A 21,203-nucleotide genomic window follows, 5' to 3' on the forward strand; every position below is an offset into this window, starting at 1 on the left:
CAAGAATAATAACTTTTGAAATATATAATGTATATGCATATACTTATAGACCAGTGATTGTCGTTACAGAATGTAATATGGGGTTTTATTGCAAAGACTGCCAGGAAAAATGTGGTCATTGTGGAGGTGCTGAGGCCTGTCACCCCGTCAATGGATCCTGTCACGGGTTATGTGAACCTGGACACCAGGGAGAAAATTGCAAAAGAAGTTTGAAATGTTTAGATATTTTTATAGTGAATAATGAAACTAGCAACTAGAAGATCATTGCCATGGCAGCAAGAAGGCCGACCAACCTGCTTCCTCACCATAGAGTTTATTCTGCACTCATAACACAACATACATTGCCGCAGCGCAGTCACTGTAACTCGAGAGTTCCGAAATATATAACTAAAATTAAATAAAATATTTTGTAATTTTTCACAGGTGTGAAAAAAATATGTGACCACTTATCCTTATAATTATGAGAGATAAACCAAATTTTCTATATAAATTGTGAAAATAACGCTCTATGCTTACTTTAAAGAAAATGTACTAGACATCAAATTAAAGATTATAAAACTTGTATTAAGATAAGATAAGGAGTAAACGTTTATCCAATGGGGTATATTGAAGGGCTTGGACATTCCGTCTGAGATTGAGGAATCCATCTTGGTCTCCACTGGGTCTTTTCGGACGAAAGCTGAACTCCGTCTACCTCTACCCGTCTGTTTCATTTTCGCATTTGTATATTTTCATAAAGTTTGAAATATTTCGTGATAGATTTGAAATTTAGATTGAGCTTGAATTTAATGTAAAAGCATGTCTACCAGAATTGTATATAACATGACGTTAAGTAAAAGGTTAAGATGGTATTGTTTTGCTAAAAGGTCAAACTAGATCCATTTATTGATTTATTTATAACAAGCAATCTAGATGATGAATGAAAACAAATTTACAGAGTTTTAGCAAGGAGTAAAAAGAACACGTTTAACATGTATTTTTTAGCCTGCAATCCCGGATGGTATGGCAGAGTATATCGAGACCGATGCAGTCACTGTGGCGGTAATGGGACCTGTCATTATGTCAGCGGATCCTGTCTTGGATTATGTCAGCCTGGGTATCAGCAAGAGAAATGCAACGAACGTATGCAAATTCAATTTAACTATATGTATTTCAGAGAATTTTTTAAATAAATCATTAAATCAAAGTACTCAGGAGTACAGAGAGCCGGGCTTATTTACAAAGCTGATTTTTTTTTTACATGAGCCATACCTGTACATTGTATTAACAGCTAAATAATGAGCTCTGCAGACATTGGAAGAATATGTACAAACAATTATAATAATAATAATAATAATAAAAATAAGGGTTCAATGACATCTTATTTGAAAATAATTGTTAAAAATCTTAAGAAAAATTTATTTTAAAATATCAAAATAAATGATAAACCAATTAGTTTTTGGGACCTAAAACCACAGTCCGAATTTATCAGGGTCAGAGTTAACATGGCACCGCCGAATGTATCTGGTTCCCTCTCCTGCTTTTCTCCGTCTTTGTAGAGAACTAGGCTACGACAACATTGACTATAAAAAAACATTACGCAGATGAACTATGGTGTTTGACTTTGGACTGAAGTTTTCAAAATCATTACTACTGATGTTTATTTGTATAGATAAAACTTCGTTTCATTTTTGTTGCTTTATTTAGCATTTGTATTATCTCAAAAGTGGTTGAGAGTAAGTAATATATTTTTACACGTAACTTTAATTTGGCGACTATGGGGTCAACACTTCCTGCATTGAACAGGCTGACAATAGCCGGCAATTGCTCTTTGAGCAATAAGCCCGGCTAAAAAATCATTTCATGGCATTTGACACTGATGTGTAATATTACCCTCTTGAACAAAACACTGACTAAAAATGGAATGTATCTTTCTCCTAAATATGTCGTTAAAATACATTTAAGAAACAAAGGATTATTTTTGATCTAACTGTAATTATCATCCTTAATTTTATATGCATAACTTAAATTATTCAGATGATAATTGGATTGCAATCAACAGCTTGTCATGTTAGATATCTGGAAGTTTTGCAAACATTATAATCCTTCTTTTTCTTTCATTTCTCAGGCTGCGATGATGGTTGGTATGGAAGAAAATGTAAAGAACGATGTGGTTACTGTAGAGGTAATAAACCCTGTCGTCACGTGACCGGATCCTGTTTAAGATTATGTGAACCTGGATTTTCTGGAGAGAAATGTGTGTTTTGACAACACCTCGCAAATCAGGGAAAGATAATGAAATTAATAAGCGAATTACTTGCTTACAAAAAACGCAAAGTTGAACTGAGAGAAAATGGCACATCTCCAACCGATTTTGAATAAGAGAAAAATTCTGTCGAAACGGAAATCTTTGATTCCTATTTATTTACATGAAAATGATAAGCCATCTATGTATTCCTTGTAATCGTATATCGCCATGCATGGTAACATCAAAAATGTTAAGATATTACTAATATTGTTTGCTGACATGCGACAGTCCTAATATACATGTACATGTAAAATCATTTTTGAAAAAAAAGTATTCAGGTCAATTTGCTTATTCAAGCCTTAAAAAAAGTGATGTTCTTTCGGTGACATTTTATCTTCTGGTACCCATGTAACTTCTAAAATAGTATGCATCATGTCTTACTGCATGGTTTTGAAATTATCGTTCATATGAAGTTTATAAACATAACAAGAGTACAGGTAATGTTTTATACTTTACTTTTGAGTATTTTTTATTAGAATTTTAGAGATTTCTAAAATATAAAAAATATGAACTGTAAAATCACTTTCTTTATGGGTCAGCTTTTTTAGATTAAGGGAAAAAGTTTTATGAGGCTTTTATATCATGGCTGAAGAATTGTTGCGTAGAAATATAATGTTATTTTACAGTTTGAACGTATATAAATTCGTGGGACTTGTCATCCCTCGAAAACAGCAAAAATTAAAACCCCTCAAAAATAATGATTTTACCGTTTGTTCCGAATCATACATCTTAGTCTTAAATCATCGACAGAAGATAACAAGGAATTATATATGATAATGTGTTGAACGATCTCAGACAGTACTTTACACTTTGAAAAATAAACACGTTATGTTAGCTTTACAGTTATAGATTCACTATGTTTATGTGCTTGAAACACATAATTGAATTATTCTACATGTTTTGATAGTGCAGAAAAATTATATATACGCACATTGAAATCTTTATCCGTGCGGCATTACTGTAAAACTGAAATATAAATTTTGCTACTAATTATAATACGTCAAAAGAAAGATGGTGAGGCAGCACCTATATCCAGTTTGATACAAGAATTATTGAAATCTAAGAAAAGAAAATAATTTTATCGCTCCTGTTTCTATATACAGTATAAGAATAATCGGTTATAATTCCACATCTGCATCTTTAACCAAAGGGTCCGTTGACTATGTAGAATTTCTTTTCCTCAAAAAGTAAGTCTTTAAACAAACCATTATCAGATAATACTGATTTTTTTCAAAAGAAAATTGCGTTTGATAAAATCATACACGAGCTTATTTTTCTTCTCCCCATTGAACGTTCATGTAATAAGGGAACGCTATGAAAGAAATGATATAAATTTTTAATAGATATTCTCTATTTGATTTTCAATTTATTTTAAAGTGTCTTAGTATATACTTTTTTTGTGTGTTTCTTATATGTATTGTGATGATTCGTATCGAAACAGAAATGTAACATATCCTTCTATCTGACAGTAATATACATGTATTTTTATTTTTGGTGTAATTTCTAGTCACAGAACAGACGCATGTCTTGTAAACAGACATTACTATTAAGTAAATATACATTTGAAAAGACTTGTTAACATTTTAAAAATTCAATATTTTAAACAAAGAGCTAGGTTCACTTTATGCATAAAATGGCCCTGTTGATATACCAATTTGTGTTCCATTTTAAACATCAAGATAAAGTAGAGACTTAGTGCTTTCATTTCCTATTAAAAATGTTCTCCTTAAAGTCAAGGTCTTGGAAAACAAGCTCTATGGAATTACAATGTTCTTGAATCTTAAGGAAAACAGGTATATTTAAATACTTTCAGAGAAGAAAAATAATATGAGCGCACCCTCTGATCTAAAAAAATAAAACATGTTTTGCAATCCTCAGAAACGGTTCTATCAGTAAATAATTGCATATTTTAGATCAGAGATTGCACTCTATATTAAATATCGAAAAATAGCTTTAAAAACTGGCTGTTTTGTAGAATTGTTCAGGATATGAGGAAAATGACGCATTTCATGACGTCACAATTCATTGACTAGCCAGAAAATTACGTCATTTTTGGTAGATTCGCAATCACCTAATGTCTAAATGAAGTTTAATGCATTGTCAACTAAAACTAAGCAGTTTCAGTTTTTCAGAAGTTCTCAGGGCCAAAAAAGCCCCAAAGTGAACCTTGTTCTTTTGTCATATTTAATGTCAGTCGCCGAATTTATCAGCTGCTAAAGAAACCACATTATAACTACAAGGGATACAATGTAAAAACCTTAACACATTTAATTTCTCTCAGAAAAAAAATTCTTGCCGTAAAGTCACAAGGAATCATTTATATTATTGTGGGTATAAATTGTTTTACCATGTGTCATTTCAGTAAGAGTTTTACGTGAACGTTTTTAATGTTAAGAACAAATACTTGTGTAATATCAATGCCATCTATTCAAATTAACTTCGCTCTACTGTAAGCTTTATTAAGTGCTCAATTCAAAAAAAAATGTTATGGTTTAAACGTAACTGTATATATATTTCCTAAGAGGTTTTGAAACATGATCACCATATGCATTGCTGTCATACTCTGGTCTTATCCAGAGAGGATATCTAGCACATGTAGTTGAACAACGATGAACAATCATTGTTCTACAGACTTTTCCCACAACTTTTTCAACAATCTTTTTCCCAGTATTATTGTTTAAGAATAAAACATTGACATATTTTCTTAATATACTAGCGGAAAAAAGAAACTGTGCATTACTTAAAGTAAATAATATAAGAATAAAATATCAATGACGATACATTTAATTCAGTAGCACGATTCACAAATAAATGTATTCTTTACAAATATGCAGAATTCATTTGTGTTTACATCATAAAACGTCACTTGTAGGATGTTAGAAAGACACTGGTACTTGAAAGGCCATTCACAAACTTGCCGCTTGTGGCCACCATTTGCGTTCACGCATGTTTGACACCGGCGTCTCATTGATGACACTAAATTGTTCAAAATGCCTGGGCAATTTGGTTTAAGATATTGAACAAATCTTGGCCTAAATTTCCCAACGTCATTGGCTGGTTTGGTAAACAGCGTAACCGTCTTTCCATTTCATCCCATATGTGTTCAATTGATGATAAGTCGGGTGAAACTGCTGGCCAAGGCAAGACATTAACATTCTGCTGGGCAACAAAGTCTCTGACAACACGGGCAACATGCTGTCTGGCGTTATCCTGTAGCAGAAATGGAACTTTGTTGTTTCGGTATGAATGGTATCACATGAGGTTGGATTATCTCATCCATATAGCGAATGCCTGTCAGGTTTCCATTGATCATCTGTAAAAGGGTCATATCGCGTGCTGTAATACCACCCCACATCATTACGCCACAGCCTCCAAATTGTCGACGCTGCACTACACAAGCATCCGAGTAACACTCCCATCCGGGCAATAAACCCTCCGGCGACCGTCACTGCAGTCCAAATGAAATTTTGATATTCATCAGTGCACAAAACATTGGTCCAGTCTTGAAATCGGTACCTCAGATGTCTCCGACACTATGCTAATCGTGCAGTTCGATGACGTTGGAGCAGTATTGGACGTATCGCAGGACGTCTAGGTCTGATGTTATGCTCAAGCAAGCGATTACGTACAGTTCTTTCACATACACCTAATACCGGAGATGCTACTAGCAGTCAAACTTGCTGTCTGAAAATGATGTCGTAGATGCATGAATCTGATATAGTTATCTTGGCGAACCGACGTCACACGGGGGCGTCCTGAATGCGGTTGATCAAAAGTCTTGCCAAATTGTTGGAAACGTCTCCATATTGACTAGATAGTGTTTCTGTGAACACCAAATTGTCGTGCAACAACGTTCTGGGCCATCTCAGCCTGCAACATTCCAACATCATGAAGACGTTAAATTTCATTTAGCCTTGGCATAGCACAATTACAGACACTTATAATACAAAAGTGATTTTCTGAACAAATCCAGTCTTGAAAAATCTCGCACTCTGACACAAAAAAAATTGCCTTAGATACCATGCGAAGATGATTAAAACAACATTTGCCTGCCCGTGCAATAGAGTAGAATTCAAGCCTATTGTCATTGATATCACTACTGGTATCGATTATTAACCGCTTATTAATATAAACAATATGCTTTGATTTTATGCTAAATTTATCAATGCAATAAATTTTGCAAAATATTTGAACAAAAGGAAGAACATTAATCTCTTTTATATGTTGATTGTCGAAAATAACGTATAACTCAAAATAAATACCAATATGAATATTATTTGTGACATTATAAAAAAAAAAAATTAAAAACTCAAGTCCAAACATGCAAATTATTTTACAATGAAATATGGAAATAACGAAGAGTAGTCAAGCTCAAAGTCCATTTAAACAATGCAAATCGGGAGAAGAGCAAACACAGATCTCCAAAAACATCACAAGTGTAATCAGGTGCCACGGAGGAGTGAGTATCCCCTGCTGACCGTTCACACCCGAAATAAAATGCAAGCAAACTATGGTCTCATCATTGCATTTAATCTTAAGAAATTCTGAAATTAATTACTTAGCCGACTTATCCATGCCTATCCAGAGGATGTTTTCGCGGTAAAATTTTACATGTAAAAAAACGATAATTATAGGAAAATTCTAAAATTTCCAGGTAGATTCTTTGAAAATTATTGACGGATTTTATGAATATATTTTAAGGTGAATCCAGTAAATGGCCACAAGTTTTGAAATCTTTTTTTTTTATACCGGTCACGGTAACCCAGTGGTAGGGCGCTCGCTTTGTGGTTGTAAGGCTCGGGTTCGATTCTTGTGCCGAGTCAAACCTAAGACATAAACATAGGTAGTGACTGTTCCTTCGCAAAGCGCACTGTATTAGAAGTGAAAGTCACGGGTCTTTCGGATGAGACCTAAAGAACCTGTGTCGCGGTAGGCATTGGCTCGATAAAGAACTATCAAAGAATAGTGCCGAGTATAGGTCTAAATTCGAAGCCCTTCACCGGTATACGGTGACGTCTCAATATGAGTAAAACATTATCAAATTGGACGTTAAACAACATACAACTGTGACGGGGTCTTCTATCATAGGAAGTAAAACACAAATCCGCCGATGAACACAATCAAACAATCAATCTTTCTTTGAATGTTTTGAATATAGCACCAATTTGTTCACATAAAACAGTGATAAGGAAAGATATTTTTTTGCAAATATCTGGAAATAAACAAACGAAAAGGTTGAACGATGTGGTTAAATAATTTGGGTACCATAAGTTCAAATGTATTACAGTTAAATCTCGTTATCTCAAACTCAATTGGACCGAGTGAAACTTCGAGATATCCGTGGATTAATTGAAATATCCACTTCAAAAATGAAGGATTGGGACTTCAAAATCACACTTGATATATCCATTGTATTCGAGATAACGGTGTTCGAGATACCGAGGTTTAACTGTATATCATTTTAATATGTCTTTCTCACTTATAAATAACGGTACTAAGTAACTGAGTGCATTATTTAAGAGGAGTCTCTTTTCTTTACTCTAATTTCTCAAGTTTATATTTTTTGAGAATTTCAAGTGCACATCTTCCTGCATGTAAAGGACACCCAATTTTATGGGACAAGTTTAGCGACGGAACATTATGTGTTTGTAATCTTCTTATTATAGATAAGGGAGAAATTCACCAACCCCAAAATATGACCCTTAAAATATGTAAAAAATAAAAGTAAATATTTCCAAGGAATATTATAGTCAAGAATGAACATCAGAATCTCGGGTTTGAGAAAAAAAAGGTAGGTTTTTTTTTTAAAAAGACACAGGATCAGAGCTATATAGTCGTTAGAACCGGTCATGGTCCAATAAATTCTTGATATTTTTGCCCAAAGCTTGTAATTTTAAAGAATTTTCTCATAGTGCACACTTCTCGCCCCAAAAAATTCAAGTTGGTCTAAAATCTATATATTTTAAATCGCTCTTAAATTCTATAAAAAAAAAAAAAAAAAAAAAAAAAAAAATGGGGGCGAGGTGCGTGCACTATTTTATTTTCTAAAAAATATGATATTCCGGATTGCGATTAAATGTACGTATTAACCATGTTAACACTTATTGATGATGCATCGGCGGCAAAGAAAATGAATACTACAATGCAATTGTGATAAAACTAGACAAAGAAGAAATTAATACGAATGAATAAAAAATATGCGGTCAGGATTTTATTTTAAAGCGGGCGAAGTGCCTTTGTCTAATAATAGTTTCTGTGTGCATGGTTTCGCCCCTTGCACTTTCAGTCGTCCGGTGTATAGATCTTTCAAAGTGGGTTCTAGACTCCCTTTCTTCGTGTCGTCTAATTGTGTTTTTATGATATAACTGTGTTTATATTAATTTCAAATATATATAATGAAAAAAAAATGTATTCTAATCTAGGAAACTACGATGAACCGAAAGTCTTTGGGTACTAATTGTGCATAGACGTTTGCTCTCACTTTCGATGTTGGAAAATAACAGAAATTTTCAAGCTTTCATGTGTAAGTAATCTTAATTTACTTGATATCAGATGAAACAGTTTGTGTTTCATTTACATGTATATATAATAATTGATTGATGTGCAGTTACTATGATGCTTTATTATTAGGATTCTTGACATATGCCCGGGATTCTTATGCCTTTGTACTGTACATGTAACCTAAACAAAAATTCAAGCACAAGTTGTGGCACAACATTTGAACATTGATAAAGATTCAAAGTAAACTAATGAACTTTTTTCGATTTCCTTTAAAACTTTCCAGTGTTTCAAGAGAGAGAAAAAGAGTGAGAAAGAGATTTCAGTAAATCTTTTAGATCAAATAAGAATATGTAAAACAATTAGTTTACATGTATTCCCTATAGGTAACAGCCCTTTTAACTGCAATAGTTTTCAAAATCAAATTGAGATACAACACATCTGGTAAATATATGACCACCGATGTTTTTATTAAACTTGATTCATTTTTAGCACTGATAAAAAATTACAGTTAGATATGTTAAGAAATCAAGATATTTGACATATTGGATGAGAATTATACCCTTAAACACACTGATAAATATAATCATTCTCTTTTTATGTCATTTAAAAAAAAGATTATCATTCTCTGATCTCTATAGCACAACCAAAAAAGTAATTAATTGACATTTTATGTGACTTCACATTAAAATGTGACTTCACATTTTTGGTTTCTTATAAAAAAAATTATGTCTAACGAATTGATGAAATTAATCATGAATTGGATAAATCTATGTAATGTTCAAACTCTTTCATTCTACACTCATAGAATCATATTTGATATAAAATAATACTTGCTTTTTTCCCAGCTATATTTGACTAAGAATTTTATGACAAAATGTATTAATTATTTATAAATTCATCTCATTTTCTCACGGCGAGTGCAAAAACAACATAAACTAAAATTATTTTGAAGTATATATGTATGATGCTTACAAAAATTCAACAATGGATGATTTTAAATTTATAACTGTATTTTCATTGCATTTTTAATTCATGTATAACATTTGATTAGAGGATTCCTTAGTGTGAGAGAAGAATAAAAAACTTAAACTGTGCATGTTGTTATTAAAGAGTGAAACAAAGAGACAGGAAAAAGTTCAACAAGGCCATTTGCAAATATTTGCAGCAGAAGCTTCTCATTTCTGCCGCTGACAATTCTATTGTCTGCAACAAGTTCTGACACATGTACAGCAAGGAACATTCAAAACAACAGAAAAGCCAGCTTCTAGAGAGTGAAGATGACTTTCAAATAAACGCATACCAGTACATCTAACTTCAACTAAAACTCCAAGTCCTCCATCAATTTCCTTACCAATTACATGTAAATCAACAGTGAAGAGCCATTCTGACTGTTTTATTTGTAAGAGACCAGGACTTAAGTTAGTTGATATGCCTTCAGAATGCCGGCTGTCTTTTACTTTATCACAATATTTTAATTGCAGAAAGTAGCAGCAGTCCGAATCATTTAAAACAACAGAAACTTAACTCGTGAATCCCTTCAATATCTGAAGACAAAAGACCATGTATTCCTGAATAAACATTTTGTGCTTGATCTAAACAATACCGGCTTGATTTTGACAACAAGAATTGCACATTTTAAACTGGCCAGACGTTTAAAGGATTCGTATGAGACATCGTATCAAAAACACCTTTAAAGTTTTCTTATGTGTAAGTGTGTATATTTGTTATAGTAATAGGCCACTCCACATGTTGACGATTATATCCTTTACAATTTTTAATGTATTATCTGCTGTGTGAGTGTCATGTGGGGTGTGCATGGTAATAGGCCGTTTCACATGTAGATTATTACCTGGTATATACCTCTACAATTTTTATGTATAAACTCCTGTGTGAGTGTTAAGTTTGGTGTGGCAATAGATTGCTGTACATGAAGATTTCTTTTAATTATTATGCATTACCTTCTGGTTGATTATAAAGTCAGTTGTGTTAATAGGCCTCTCCACATGAAGAATATTTCTTTTTAATTTTGATGTTCATGCAAAATTAAAGAAAACATGTTTGTTTGTTAAGTCACTGTCAGAGGTGGTTATGTGCCACTCTCTGCATGTAGTCGATATGATGCCATAATAATATTTCTCTAAACATGGAATACATTTCAAATTGATTGTATTAAATAAAAAAATTAAATCGAACATTTGCAGATTTGACCAATTTAAAAAAAAAAATGAAAAAGATATATCCTTTCCTGAACTGAACAAAAAGGAAATTCATGAGAGAGAGAGAGAGAGAGAGAGAGAACACCCCAAGTTATTCTGTGCTAAAAGTACTTTTAAAGCAAGCAAGAGTGCCTGTTCGAGGAATTTAATGTAAGTGTATTTGTATATGTATTTAGTGTATTTGTAAGTTAAAAACAATACGTATTCAGAACAAATTTGTTGAAAAAAAAAAATATAATCATAAGGTTTGGGTACATTATGTTAGTCTTAACGAAAGAAGACTGTGTCAAGACATGCAAATGTGACGTTAAATCGTTTATCTGTTTAAGACAAAGAGCTATGGTAACTTACCTGTACTTCTCCGTGACACCTGACCATGGGTCTGCGTTTGACCTGCATTAGCTTTCTTCTTTTCTATATGATTTTGAGCTTAATCCCTGTTTTTAAGCTTTATTATTTACCAAGAATGAATGATCATCCGATAAAAATTTTATCCTCAATCCTAGCTTCATGAAGTGATTAATTCAGTACGAGTGTATGAAAATGAAGATAATGAACAGTGTTCAAGTTCAAAGTCAGTTAAAACAATACAAATCGGGAGCAGAGCAAACACGGACCTCAAAAACACCAGAGGTTGTATCAGGTGCCATGGAGGAGTGAGCATCCCCTGCTGACCGGTCACACCCGCCAAGGGCTCCTTGTCATGATCGGTAAATAACAGGAAAATCCGTCGAGAATTCAGTGTGTAAACAATGGCCTAACAATAAGTATGAAAAACGTCAGTCAGCCTATGACTTAATGATAGATTGTATTTGCTGACAAGGTCATTGTATCGAACATAGAACTTACGAAATGATGACTTTAAACGAGACTGTTGATATTCTTGTTTCATCAACTTGTTTGTCAATAACTTACCTCGTTTTAGAATTTGTTCAAACGTTGAGCATGCTCTTGCGTATCGAATCACGCAGCACAGTTAAGGCTACAAAAAGGGTGAGGGGCCTAATTTATACGGGAAATGCTTACTATGATATTACATAAAAAGGCAAATTCCTTAAAATGCCATAAAATAAAATACTTTGCGATTTTAAACTGTGTAGTAGCATTGAACTACATGAAAACTTATCAGTGCATTCATTTTTGTCGCTAGTTAAATCCGACAGAGTAAGGTTTAGACAAGTTATTGATCGCTATGCACTTGTCGACATGACGTCATCAATGGAAAATTTTACGCAATTGATGTTCAATGAGAGGCGTATCGAGTAATTTTTTCACAATGAAATATAGATTAATTATTAAACAGAATATTATTTACAAATGTTAGATAGACCATTAAAACCAATACAAAACTTTGTTTAAATGTCATTAATAAATAATTTATTAAGAATGTACTGAATTAATTCTACAGTGTTTTTGTGTATATAGGGTTAGCATGTTTAACATCGAGGTGCCTCATTAAATCGCCTTTTCGCAAGGGCATACACTTAATAGATCTTGACTAATTTTTGAATATAAAGAAAGGGAATATTCCTTAACTTGAAAAGTGCTGCTGCTTTCTTGAAATCGAGAGCTAGACTTAATAAGTACATAAAATACTTGGTAAAGGTCATACATTTTTCAACATGAGCCCAAATATTTGAAATTTAAACTAACAAAATGCGAATTTTATTTAAAGCAGCAGCACTTTCCAGAAACTACAGAATATGCAGAAACAATTAATCACTCAAATTTTTAATTTGAATTAGGGTATGCCCTTGCAATATTGAAATTTGTGCATGACCTCCATGCAGAACACATTATATGCATTTATCACGTGACTGTCCAATCAGGTGATCAAACTAAATTTAATATACAGTGGGGTATGCTATGTTATTTCAATAAGTATCAAAGTCATGTGGTAATATAACAGCTCTACAAAAATAAATTCAGTTAAAAAGGATCCCGACTTTTTCTCCTCTATATTCCGTTGATTTCTTCATAGTACGCCTTAACAGTGCTGCGCAACTGAGAGATATACACCCCATACGCAGGTGATTGCTGCATAAGTAAGGGAAGTTGACGATTGAAAAGTTAGAGTCCTCAAGTTTATCAGAAAACTTTGTTATTAGATTACCATTAATGTCGTTTTCTAGTAAAAAATCCAAATATGAAACATCTGTGTCAGATTCTGTGGTATCTTTTATTTCAAGCTCACTGGGAAATATCGTGTCGACATATCAGTGGAAATAACCATTGTTAATTGATAATACGTCGTCGATATATCTAAATGTCGAGTTGAAGGCCACAGCAAGAGATATTTTTTTCTCATGTATAAGATTTCAAATAAATTCTGCTTCATATTAATGCAAAACTAGGGCTGCTAACAACGGGTTGCAATTGGTACCTATGGAAATTTCAACAGATTGTTGGAAGACCTGGTCTCCAAAAACCACATAGATATTGTCATTCAGAAACTCAAGCATCTTATTAAGATCAACTTCAAAGTACTTGTGTGTACAATAAGAATGTATTTTAACAAAATAGTTTTGCAAATGACTAATGACAAGGTAAGTAAATTTACGAGTTTCATTTTTATTAAAAACGCAGTATATGGTATATTAAAAATAACGTATAATATTGTGAGTGTTATGATTTTAAATTTACGTTATGCACCATAAAGCATTTTAGTTATAAATACATGTATTTGAATTACTGCATTATAACTGATGACTTCAAGTACAAGTGTCTTTTAAAATTCATCAACTGAATGTCCCGTTTCCTCTGTTAATTTTTTTGAAACGTTAATGTTAGTGCTTAACTAGTGTTATGAATACGCTTATCAAAAGCAAAATAAATGTCTTCCTGGTCTAAGAAAAGAAAAGAACATGAAATCGGCGTAGATACAAATGGCGTTCACTTATAACGAGGAGTGCTTAATGTGGTTGTAATTATCTTTATAAAAAAAAAATGACATCCTTTTTAGCTTGTAGTAAAAGGGAATTGAACTGTAACATTTATCTCAGTGGTTCAAAATTAAACAAGGAACGAAAAAACATATTTATCAGGATTTGATAGTATAACAATTTACGATTGTACAGCTGTACATGAAGTGTCTTGCTCTTTACGATAGCATTTTCTGTTGATCAAGTATGGAATTTTATGCGGGTAGTCCATTGGTATTATACGTTTGGATTTATTTAATACATTATGTTGCAAGTTATGGTAGGTATCAATTATTTTCCACTCATACCTTTTAAACAGCAAATTTCAAAACAACAATTTTCGGAAATAACGATGATGAATTTTTACTTTTATGTTTTGGATCAGTTTTCAATCGTACAAGGAAGAAACCCACCATTTTAATACTAAAACAAATTCCAGATAAAGCAACATTTCATTCAGCAATGATTATCACTGGTATAAATAAACTATTTCATTTTATTTTAGACATCAGTTTCCTTTATTTATGAATTGATAAATTCATATTTGGCAATACTCATCAATTCCATGTTACAAATGTTTATCGCCTAGTTCGTCAATGACTAATCAGATGAAATAAAATTAAAATAAGGGGACTTTTGTGGAGAAAAATTGCATTCATTGATATATCAAGGGTATGAATTTTCGTGGATGCATTTCTTAAAGTCAGTTTTATAATAAGATTGTTTTTCTGTTGTACTGTCACTTACTATTTTAATTTAGCCTCAATCAATTTTATAATGATTTTTTATGAAGAAAGCTCGTTAAGCTTTTGGAGGAAGTTTATCTATTTAAATAAAGGGAAACACATGCATTACATATCGAATTAAGAACCCTTTTTCTCACATGAGACAAAGTAGGTATGGCAAAATGGCTGATGCCTCTTCTCTCCTACACTTTTCTCCCTTTGCCTCTTTGTGTTAAATTAACAAATTATGACTTTTCTTTAATTTGAAGCAAAATTTCAAAGTTCAAATCGATTAATAGTTGTTGTAGTAACCTATGATGATATATATAACTTGGTTATATTGAATTCCAAATAAAGGTGAGATATTTCCCTCCTGTGACAAAGTACTTTGTGAGTACTACGTAAACTGATAATGCAATTAAAAATACTTTTGAAATTTGAGTTTAATCTCCTTTTGGCAAAACAATCTCTTACATCAGATATATACATTGTACACATTATAAACTGCATGGGACTTTCATCTAAATCATGATAGTACCTTCATAGTACATCCTACAGTTTTCATTTTTAATATGATTTGAACCATAAATATCTGTTATTGACATTAAAAGCATGTATGTAGTAAACTATCTTATCCACGAAGGCGCGGAGTGCAAATGTTAGCAAAGGAATGTAATTTACATTTAGAAGATCCGTATTTTCAAGTTTTCAGAAGAATAAGATATCTTGTAAACCAACTGTAAATTCATTTTGCGTTGCTCTTTATTTTCTTTTTCTTCGTTTTGTTCAATTAACCCCAGTGAATATCGTTTTCTTCATTGCATTTTTTCTTCTTCAAAAATTAGACTATGTCGGAAAAAAATTAATAAAAAATACATTCAGATACTTAAAAGGTCATTAATGTATTTATTATGTCTGTAATTCAATGTTTCATCATAGTAATATAAACAGAACACGTTATATATAAAATCACGTATATTGAGTTGCAGTCACTGACAACAATACCTTATTCTAACCTCCGTGTCATTTGTACATACCTAAATGGTAGTGCACTTCTTACAAATAGCTTTATCCGGAGCAAGAACGTATCCGAGTGTATAACTAATATCTATTTTGATGAACCCCCTTTGGGGATGCTGTTACAGCTGACTCGTCTATAACAACGATTTTTATCACTATGCTCTTTTCGTCTTTTTTTAACCAATTCTTACGTTGACAATGACTTAACAAAATAAGAATTAAGAAAATAAAATAATGAGAATACAAAGCAATGAACCTTGTTCGATATGACGTGTTGAATGGATTTGGTGGGTTTCTACAAAATACAGAGTCTGCTAGTTAGAGAAAGTGGATTTGTTATCTAAGAAATAATGAAACTGTTCCTTTGGCGGTCTTTGATGTGTTTCAACTATACAGTAGTAAATCAGTAAAGTTTGTCATTTCGTAGAAAAGCTTCTCTATGGATGTATTTATTATGATATATTTACATTTTCTGTGTTTTTCTTCTTACCCAACTATGAAATTGATTTGAATGACATTTTTGTGTAAATTCACGCGTAAAAATAAACACAGAGAAACTCGCGCTTAAGTGACGTCACAATGAGGCGACAGAGACATAAATAAAATTATAACGATATAGGACATTGAGAAATTCAAGCACCTAGTATATTTTGGTGTTTTTAAACACATAAAATATGAATATAAGGAACGTTTTTAAGTTCAGTGTGAATTATTAGTGTGTAAATCACACAGACTTGTCACGTAGGCATATTTCATGAAGCGCGCTCACACAAAACTTAAAAACATTCCTTAAAAATTTACGTTTTATTTTTATCAATTTACGACTTCAATTACTTTCGAAATTTATTTGACAAGAAGTAAATGACATTGTCAATTATAGGTTTGACATATTTATCCAAGAGAAATTATTCCTTTTTTGTATGTTAAGAATATGATGTTGTAAAACCTTCTGCCATAATTTACTTCAACTAAAAAATAAAATCTTTATGTTATAATTCATTTTAGATATTATACTTAAATAATATTCATTATACTAAGGTAGATAACTCTATGTTTATTTATCCCTTTCTTTTTTTTTATTTTCAAAAGACCAGCTCGTGAATACAACAAAAACGAAAGTGGAAAGCAGTTCTACGTATACGTATGGTACTTACTCTGGATCTGCTGACAAAACCATTGACAAAAATTTCGATCAAGATTATAGAAACTGCATGCACACAGCCCCAGGGCGGAAAAGGGCCTGGTTAAGAATTGACCTCGGAGACTACTTCAATTTAAAAAGCGTTAAAATATGGTACAGGAGCGACAAGAATAGTAATATGCTTTCATATATTCTACTTTGATCAAAAACAAAGAAAATATGGGATTACAACTCAACAAGGCTCATCCATTATTTTCCTTTTAAATGTTTTAAGTGTCCGTCCCTGTCACTAATTTAAAAATAATGAAACTTAAATTTCAAACCTTTTCTCGCATTTTTTTTATGTTTCTTATTTTAATCCATGGTAGCTTTAATATAAGGCTTTGGTCCTTTAGAGGGTCTTGTAAATTGTTGATTTCTTTATCTACGAAAGAAAAAAAAACATTTTCAGAGAAATAAAATAACTTCGAAACTGGTTTTGTTAACAAATGATTATCAGCATGTAAATGCAACTTATTTATCATTTACAATTGCTTAAAATTAACTTGAAGATTTCCATTTTTCCAAATGTGATATAACTATAATGATGAACCTGAAAGGAAATTGAGAGAGTTGATACATGTATACAGTATTTTGTGCCTTTGCAACATATTTAACTGCTGATTCTCAGCGTCGGGGGAAAATCTTTTTTAATACACGCAGTAGACGTGAAGCTGGATGTTCAGCAAACGTTTATAAAAAAATGGTTTAATATGTTATTTTGGGTTTTATTTTGAAAGAATTAATTAATTTCAGCTTACGCATTTTTACTTATTTTGATTTTTTTTTCAGGGAGAACAGATCATAATACGAAGAGACTCAAAGGATTTTCCATTTTTGCGTCTTATACGCCAAACGTAGATAAAAAGTACATATGTTATCAAGACCCAGGGAATAAGACACTTCATACGGTGCTTGAAGTGGACTGTACTCGTATAGCGCGTTATGTAACGATTTTTAATGATAAAATTAATGACCCAGTTGGTGTATTTCTGGAGATCTGTGAAGTGGAGATTTACGGTATAATTTTTTGAGAAAGTGTTACGAAGTATACAAATACAGAAAAAAAAAATTAGGAATCCCTTCTTAAGCCGTAGTTTTTCACTAGCAAGGCACTTAAAATACATATGACAGTTAATGTGCAATATTTTATTCCTAAAGGAGAAAGTGCTATTTTTTGACATGTTTATTTATAAAATTTTAATAATTTTGAATATTTTATGTCTTTAAATGTAATATTTATTTATATCTGGATATAAAAATAATTTTTTTTCCTTTTTTTTAAAATCTTTAAACGATAAGGGTGGTTATTCGAAATTGTTTAGGTTTATTGATGTAAGTGTGTTATGTTTTAAAATGCTAGTAAAATTAAGAGTTCGTTATTTTAATGGATCTACTGGGTTTTGTGAATTTTGCAATACAAGTGTCAAAAGTATGATAAGCTTACTTACTGAACATTACTTATCATCACGTCTTTGACATTAAAACACATAGACCATTGCACATTTTTTTTTTTTTTTTTTTTTTTTTTTTTTTGTTATAGGAAACAAAATTAAATAAACTTCTCACTGAATTGGTTATTTGTCATGTTAAAAGTATGATGAATCTACAAATTCACTGTTCAACATGTTCATAACAGGTTGCCCACGTCATGAATATGGCGAAAAGTGTGCTCGATGTGATATGTGTAAATATGAATGCGACATAACGGGACGGTGTGATACACAAGGTTGTAAAGAGGGATATCTTCCACCATTTTGCAAAGGTAACTTATCATTCATAGTACAAATTTAGGAAGAAAATTGCCATAGAATTTATGTACACAATCGATAATAAAGGACAATTGTGCATCATTCAAATTACAATTCCCTGCTTTTTGTTTTAAATTTTGCAACTTACTTCAAAAAATTCTGATTTGGCAATAACATCTATATCTCTTTAGGTTTTTAGTATACAATTTAAATTTTGAGTTTGGTTTAAAGCTCCTTCTCCACTGTATTATTTTTCCATGCTTATCAGCATACACAACATATGATAAACAAACAAAGGACAGACATGATTATTTTACAAGCAAATATTGTCTACGTACATTAGTTGTTTGAAGAAAAAAAATGTAGGGATGTCAAAATCAGTAAATGTCTTTAAAGATTTTTGATAGCTTTAGTTTTTCAATCTTTTTGGGGCTATCAAAGCCTTCATGAATTTGAAATAAGTGTAACAATTTGGCTTAGTGACTTCAGTGTAAGATACGGAAGCCGGTAGGTGCCAGGTAGAAAAATATTTTATCTGGCGGCCGCCAGATAAGTTTCTGGCGGCCGCCGAATAATTATCTGGCGGCCGCCAGAAACTTATCTGGCGGCCACCAGAAACTTATCTGGCGGCCCCCAAATAAGTTTCTGGCGGCCGCCAGATAAAAAGATCTGGCGGCCGCCAGATAAGTTATCTGGCGGCCGCCAAAAACTTATCTGGCGGCCGCCAGAAATTATCTGGCGGCCGCCAAATAAATATTTGGCGGCCGCCAGATAACTTTCTGGCGGCCGCCAGATAATTATTGGGCGGCCGCTAGATAACTTTCTGACGGCCGCCAGTTATTTATCTGGCGGCCGCCAGATAATTATTTGGCGGCCGCCAGAAAGTTATCTGGCGGCCGCCAGATAAAATATTTTTTCTACCTGGAACCAACCGGCTTCCGTAGTAAGAGAACTGGGGATTTCTAATAAATAAAGGATATTTACCAGTATTGTCAACTTTGTTTGGACTACTCTATTAAAAAAGCAGTTGAAAGTAAATGGTATCAAAGGATATTTGAACATTTGAATGTACATGTAAATTGATAACCCTACAATTTAGTTATTTTAGTATCATGGTCTTATAAATATACTTGCTATGGTATATAAACAGTCTTTTTTAAGGTAGTGTGGATCATAATTCCATGTTTTTGAAAAGCAAAACATGCAAACCTTTAAGCAAAGCTTGAAGGTATTTTTTAAAAGATATGGAGTGAAAACCAACTTATATAGAAAAAAGTGTTATAATATGATAGGATACATGTTTGTTAATTGATTGATATATGTTGTTTAACGTCCCATTCGAGAATTTTTCACTCATTTAGAGACTTCACCATATACCGGTGAAGGGCTTCAAATTTTGACCTTTACTCGGCAGTTAGGGCCATTGAGCAGTGAGGGATCTTTATCGTGCCAACGCCTGCCGTGACACTGGGCTTCGGCTTTTAAGGTCTCATCCAAAGGACCCGAAATTTTCACTTCAAAGTACCGAGCGCATGGCGAAGGAACAGTTGCTACCCATTTTTTATCGACTTAGGTCAGTCGCGGCCGAGATTCGAACTCGCGACCTCCCGATCACGGATCGAGCGCTCTACCGACTGAGCTACCGTGAACAGTAATATACCTGTTTGTCATCTTTGATGGAGGCATGCTATTTCTTAGACAGATAATTTTAAAATTTGTGAGATTGTTGCAAATTGTGGAGATTTCATGTAAAATATAGGGTAAATTTAACTGAAATATGAAAGAAAAGTTTGTTGCAGTTGTCATTTAATTCTTCGCTCTGTTATTTGACGAACCATTTGCATTTTTCTGGGTCTGTTTGTCGATCTCCCAGAAATAAGAATTATTTATACAAGATATACAAATTAGAAGAAAATTGTTAACTTTACCAACGAATATATGTGTTATACATGAAACTGTGAAGTTATTTCATCGTTGCATGTTACTTTTGCAAAGATAAGCGATCTTATTTGTACAGTGGAATGAAACGAGAACGATTATTTTCGCGGAGCTACAACATGAATAACTTCCAGAACTGAAGTAACGCAGTTAACTGAACGGAGACTGAATGTTTTACTATTTGCATTTTTCCAGACCCTTCAGTAACCTATTTGCTTGACTAAATGTGGCATTTTCATTTTATAACAGTTTTCATCTTTCAAATATTTTTGCAGCATGTAGTCCTGGGAAATATGGCAAAGAATGCAAAGAGGTATATGCTCACTGTGAAAGACGCGAGCCACTGATTTAAGACCTTTAACGCCAAATAACAACTAGAATATCTGCTAAAAGGGATGACTTCGAATTGACCTCACTGTTCACGGTAGCTCAGTCGGTAGAGCGCTCGCTGCGTGATCGGAAGGTCGTGAGTTCGAATCTCGGCCGTGACTGACCTGAGTCGATAAAAAATGGGTAGCAACTGTTCCTTCGCCATGCGCTCGGCACTTTGAAGTGAAAGTTGCGGGTCCTTCGGATGAGACCTTAAAAACCGAGGCCCCGTGTCACTGCAGGCGTTGGCACGATAAAGATCCCTCACTGCTCAATGCCCCTGAGTGCCGAGTAA

The 21,203-nt window shown here is 32.9% G+C and overlaps 2 protein-coding genes and 1 non-coding gene across 3 annotated transcripts in view; 2 read left to right on the forward strand and 1 right to left on the reverse strand.

Moving 5' to 3' along the window:
* LOC133189385 (multiple epidermal growth factor-like domains protein 10) overlaps positions 1–21,203 on the forward strand; it is a 112,506-nt gene that overhangs the window by 75,644 nt on the left and 15,659 nt on the right. The gene's annotated exons all lie outside the window — the stretch shown is intronic.
* Positions 13,915–21,203, forward strand: part of LOC133189382 (uncharacterized) — a 433,972-nt gene continuing 426,683 nt past the window's right edge. Inside the window, exons 1-4 of the mRNA XM_061324761.1 lie at positions 13,915–14,205; positions 16,760–16,984; positions 17,643–17,870; positions 18,490–18,615. Of these exons, the coding sequence (XP_061180745.1) occupies positions 14,133–14,205; positions 16,760–16,984; positions 17,643–17,870; positions 18,490–18,615 (652 nt within the window). The 5' untranslated portion in view covers positions 13,915–14,132. The remainder of the gene's footprint in view (positions 14,206–16,759; positions 16,985–17,642; positions 17,871–18,489; positions 18,616–21,203) is intronic.
* Trnat-cgu (transfer RNA threonine (anticodon CGU)) lies at positions 20,178–20,251 on the reverse strand. The gene has a single exon. It is a non-coding gene; the product is annotated as a tRNA-Thr (tRNA).

Source organism: Saccostrea echinata, unplaced genomic scaffold (genome assembly GCF_033153115.1).
Source record: "Saccostrea echinata isolate AGI-Se365-2 ecotype Australia unplaced genomic scaffold, CSIRO_AGI_Sech_v1 ptg000018l, whole genome shotgun sequence".
Classification (NCBI taxonomy): domain Eukaryota; kingdom Metazoa; phylum Mollusca; class Bivalvia; order Ostreida; family Ostreidae; genus Saccostrea; species Saccostrea echinata.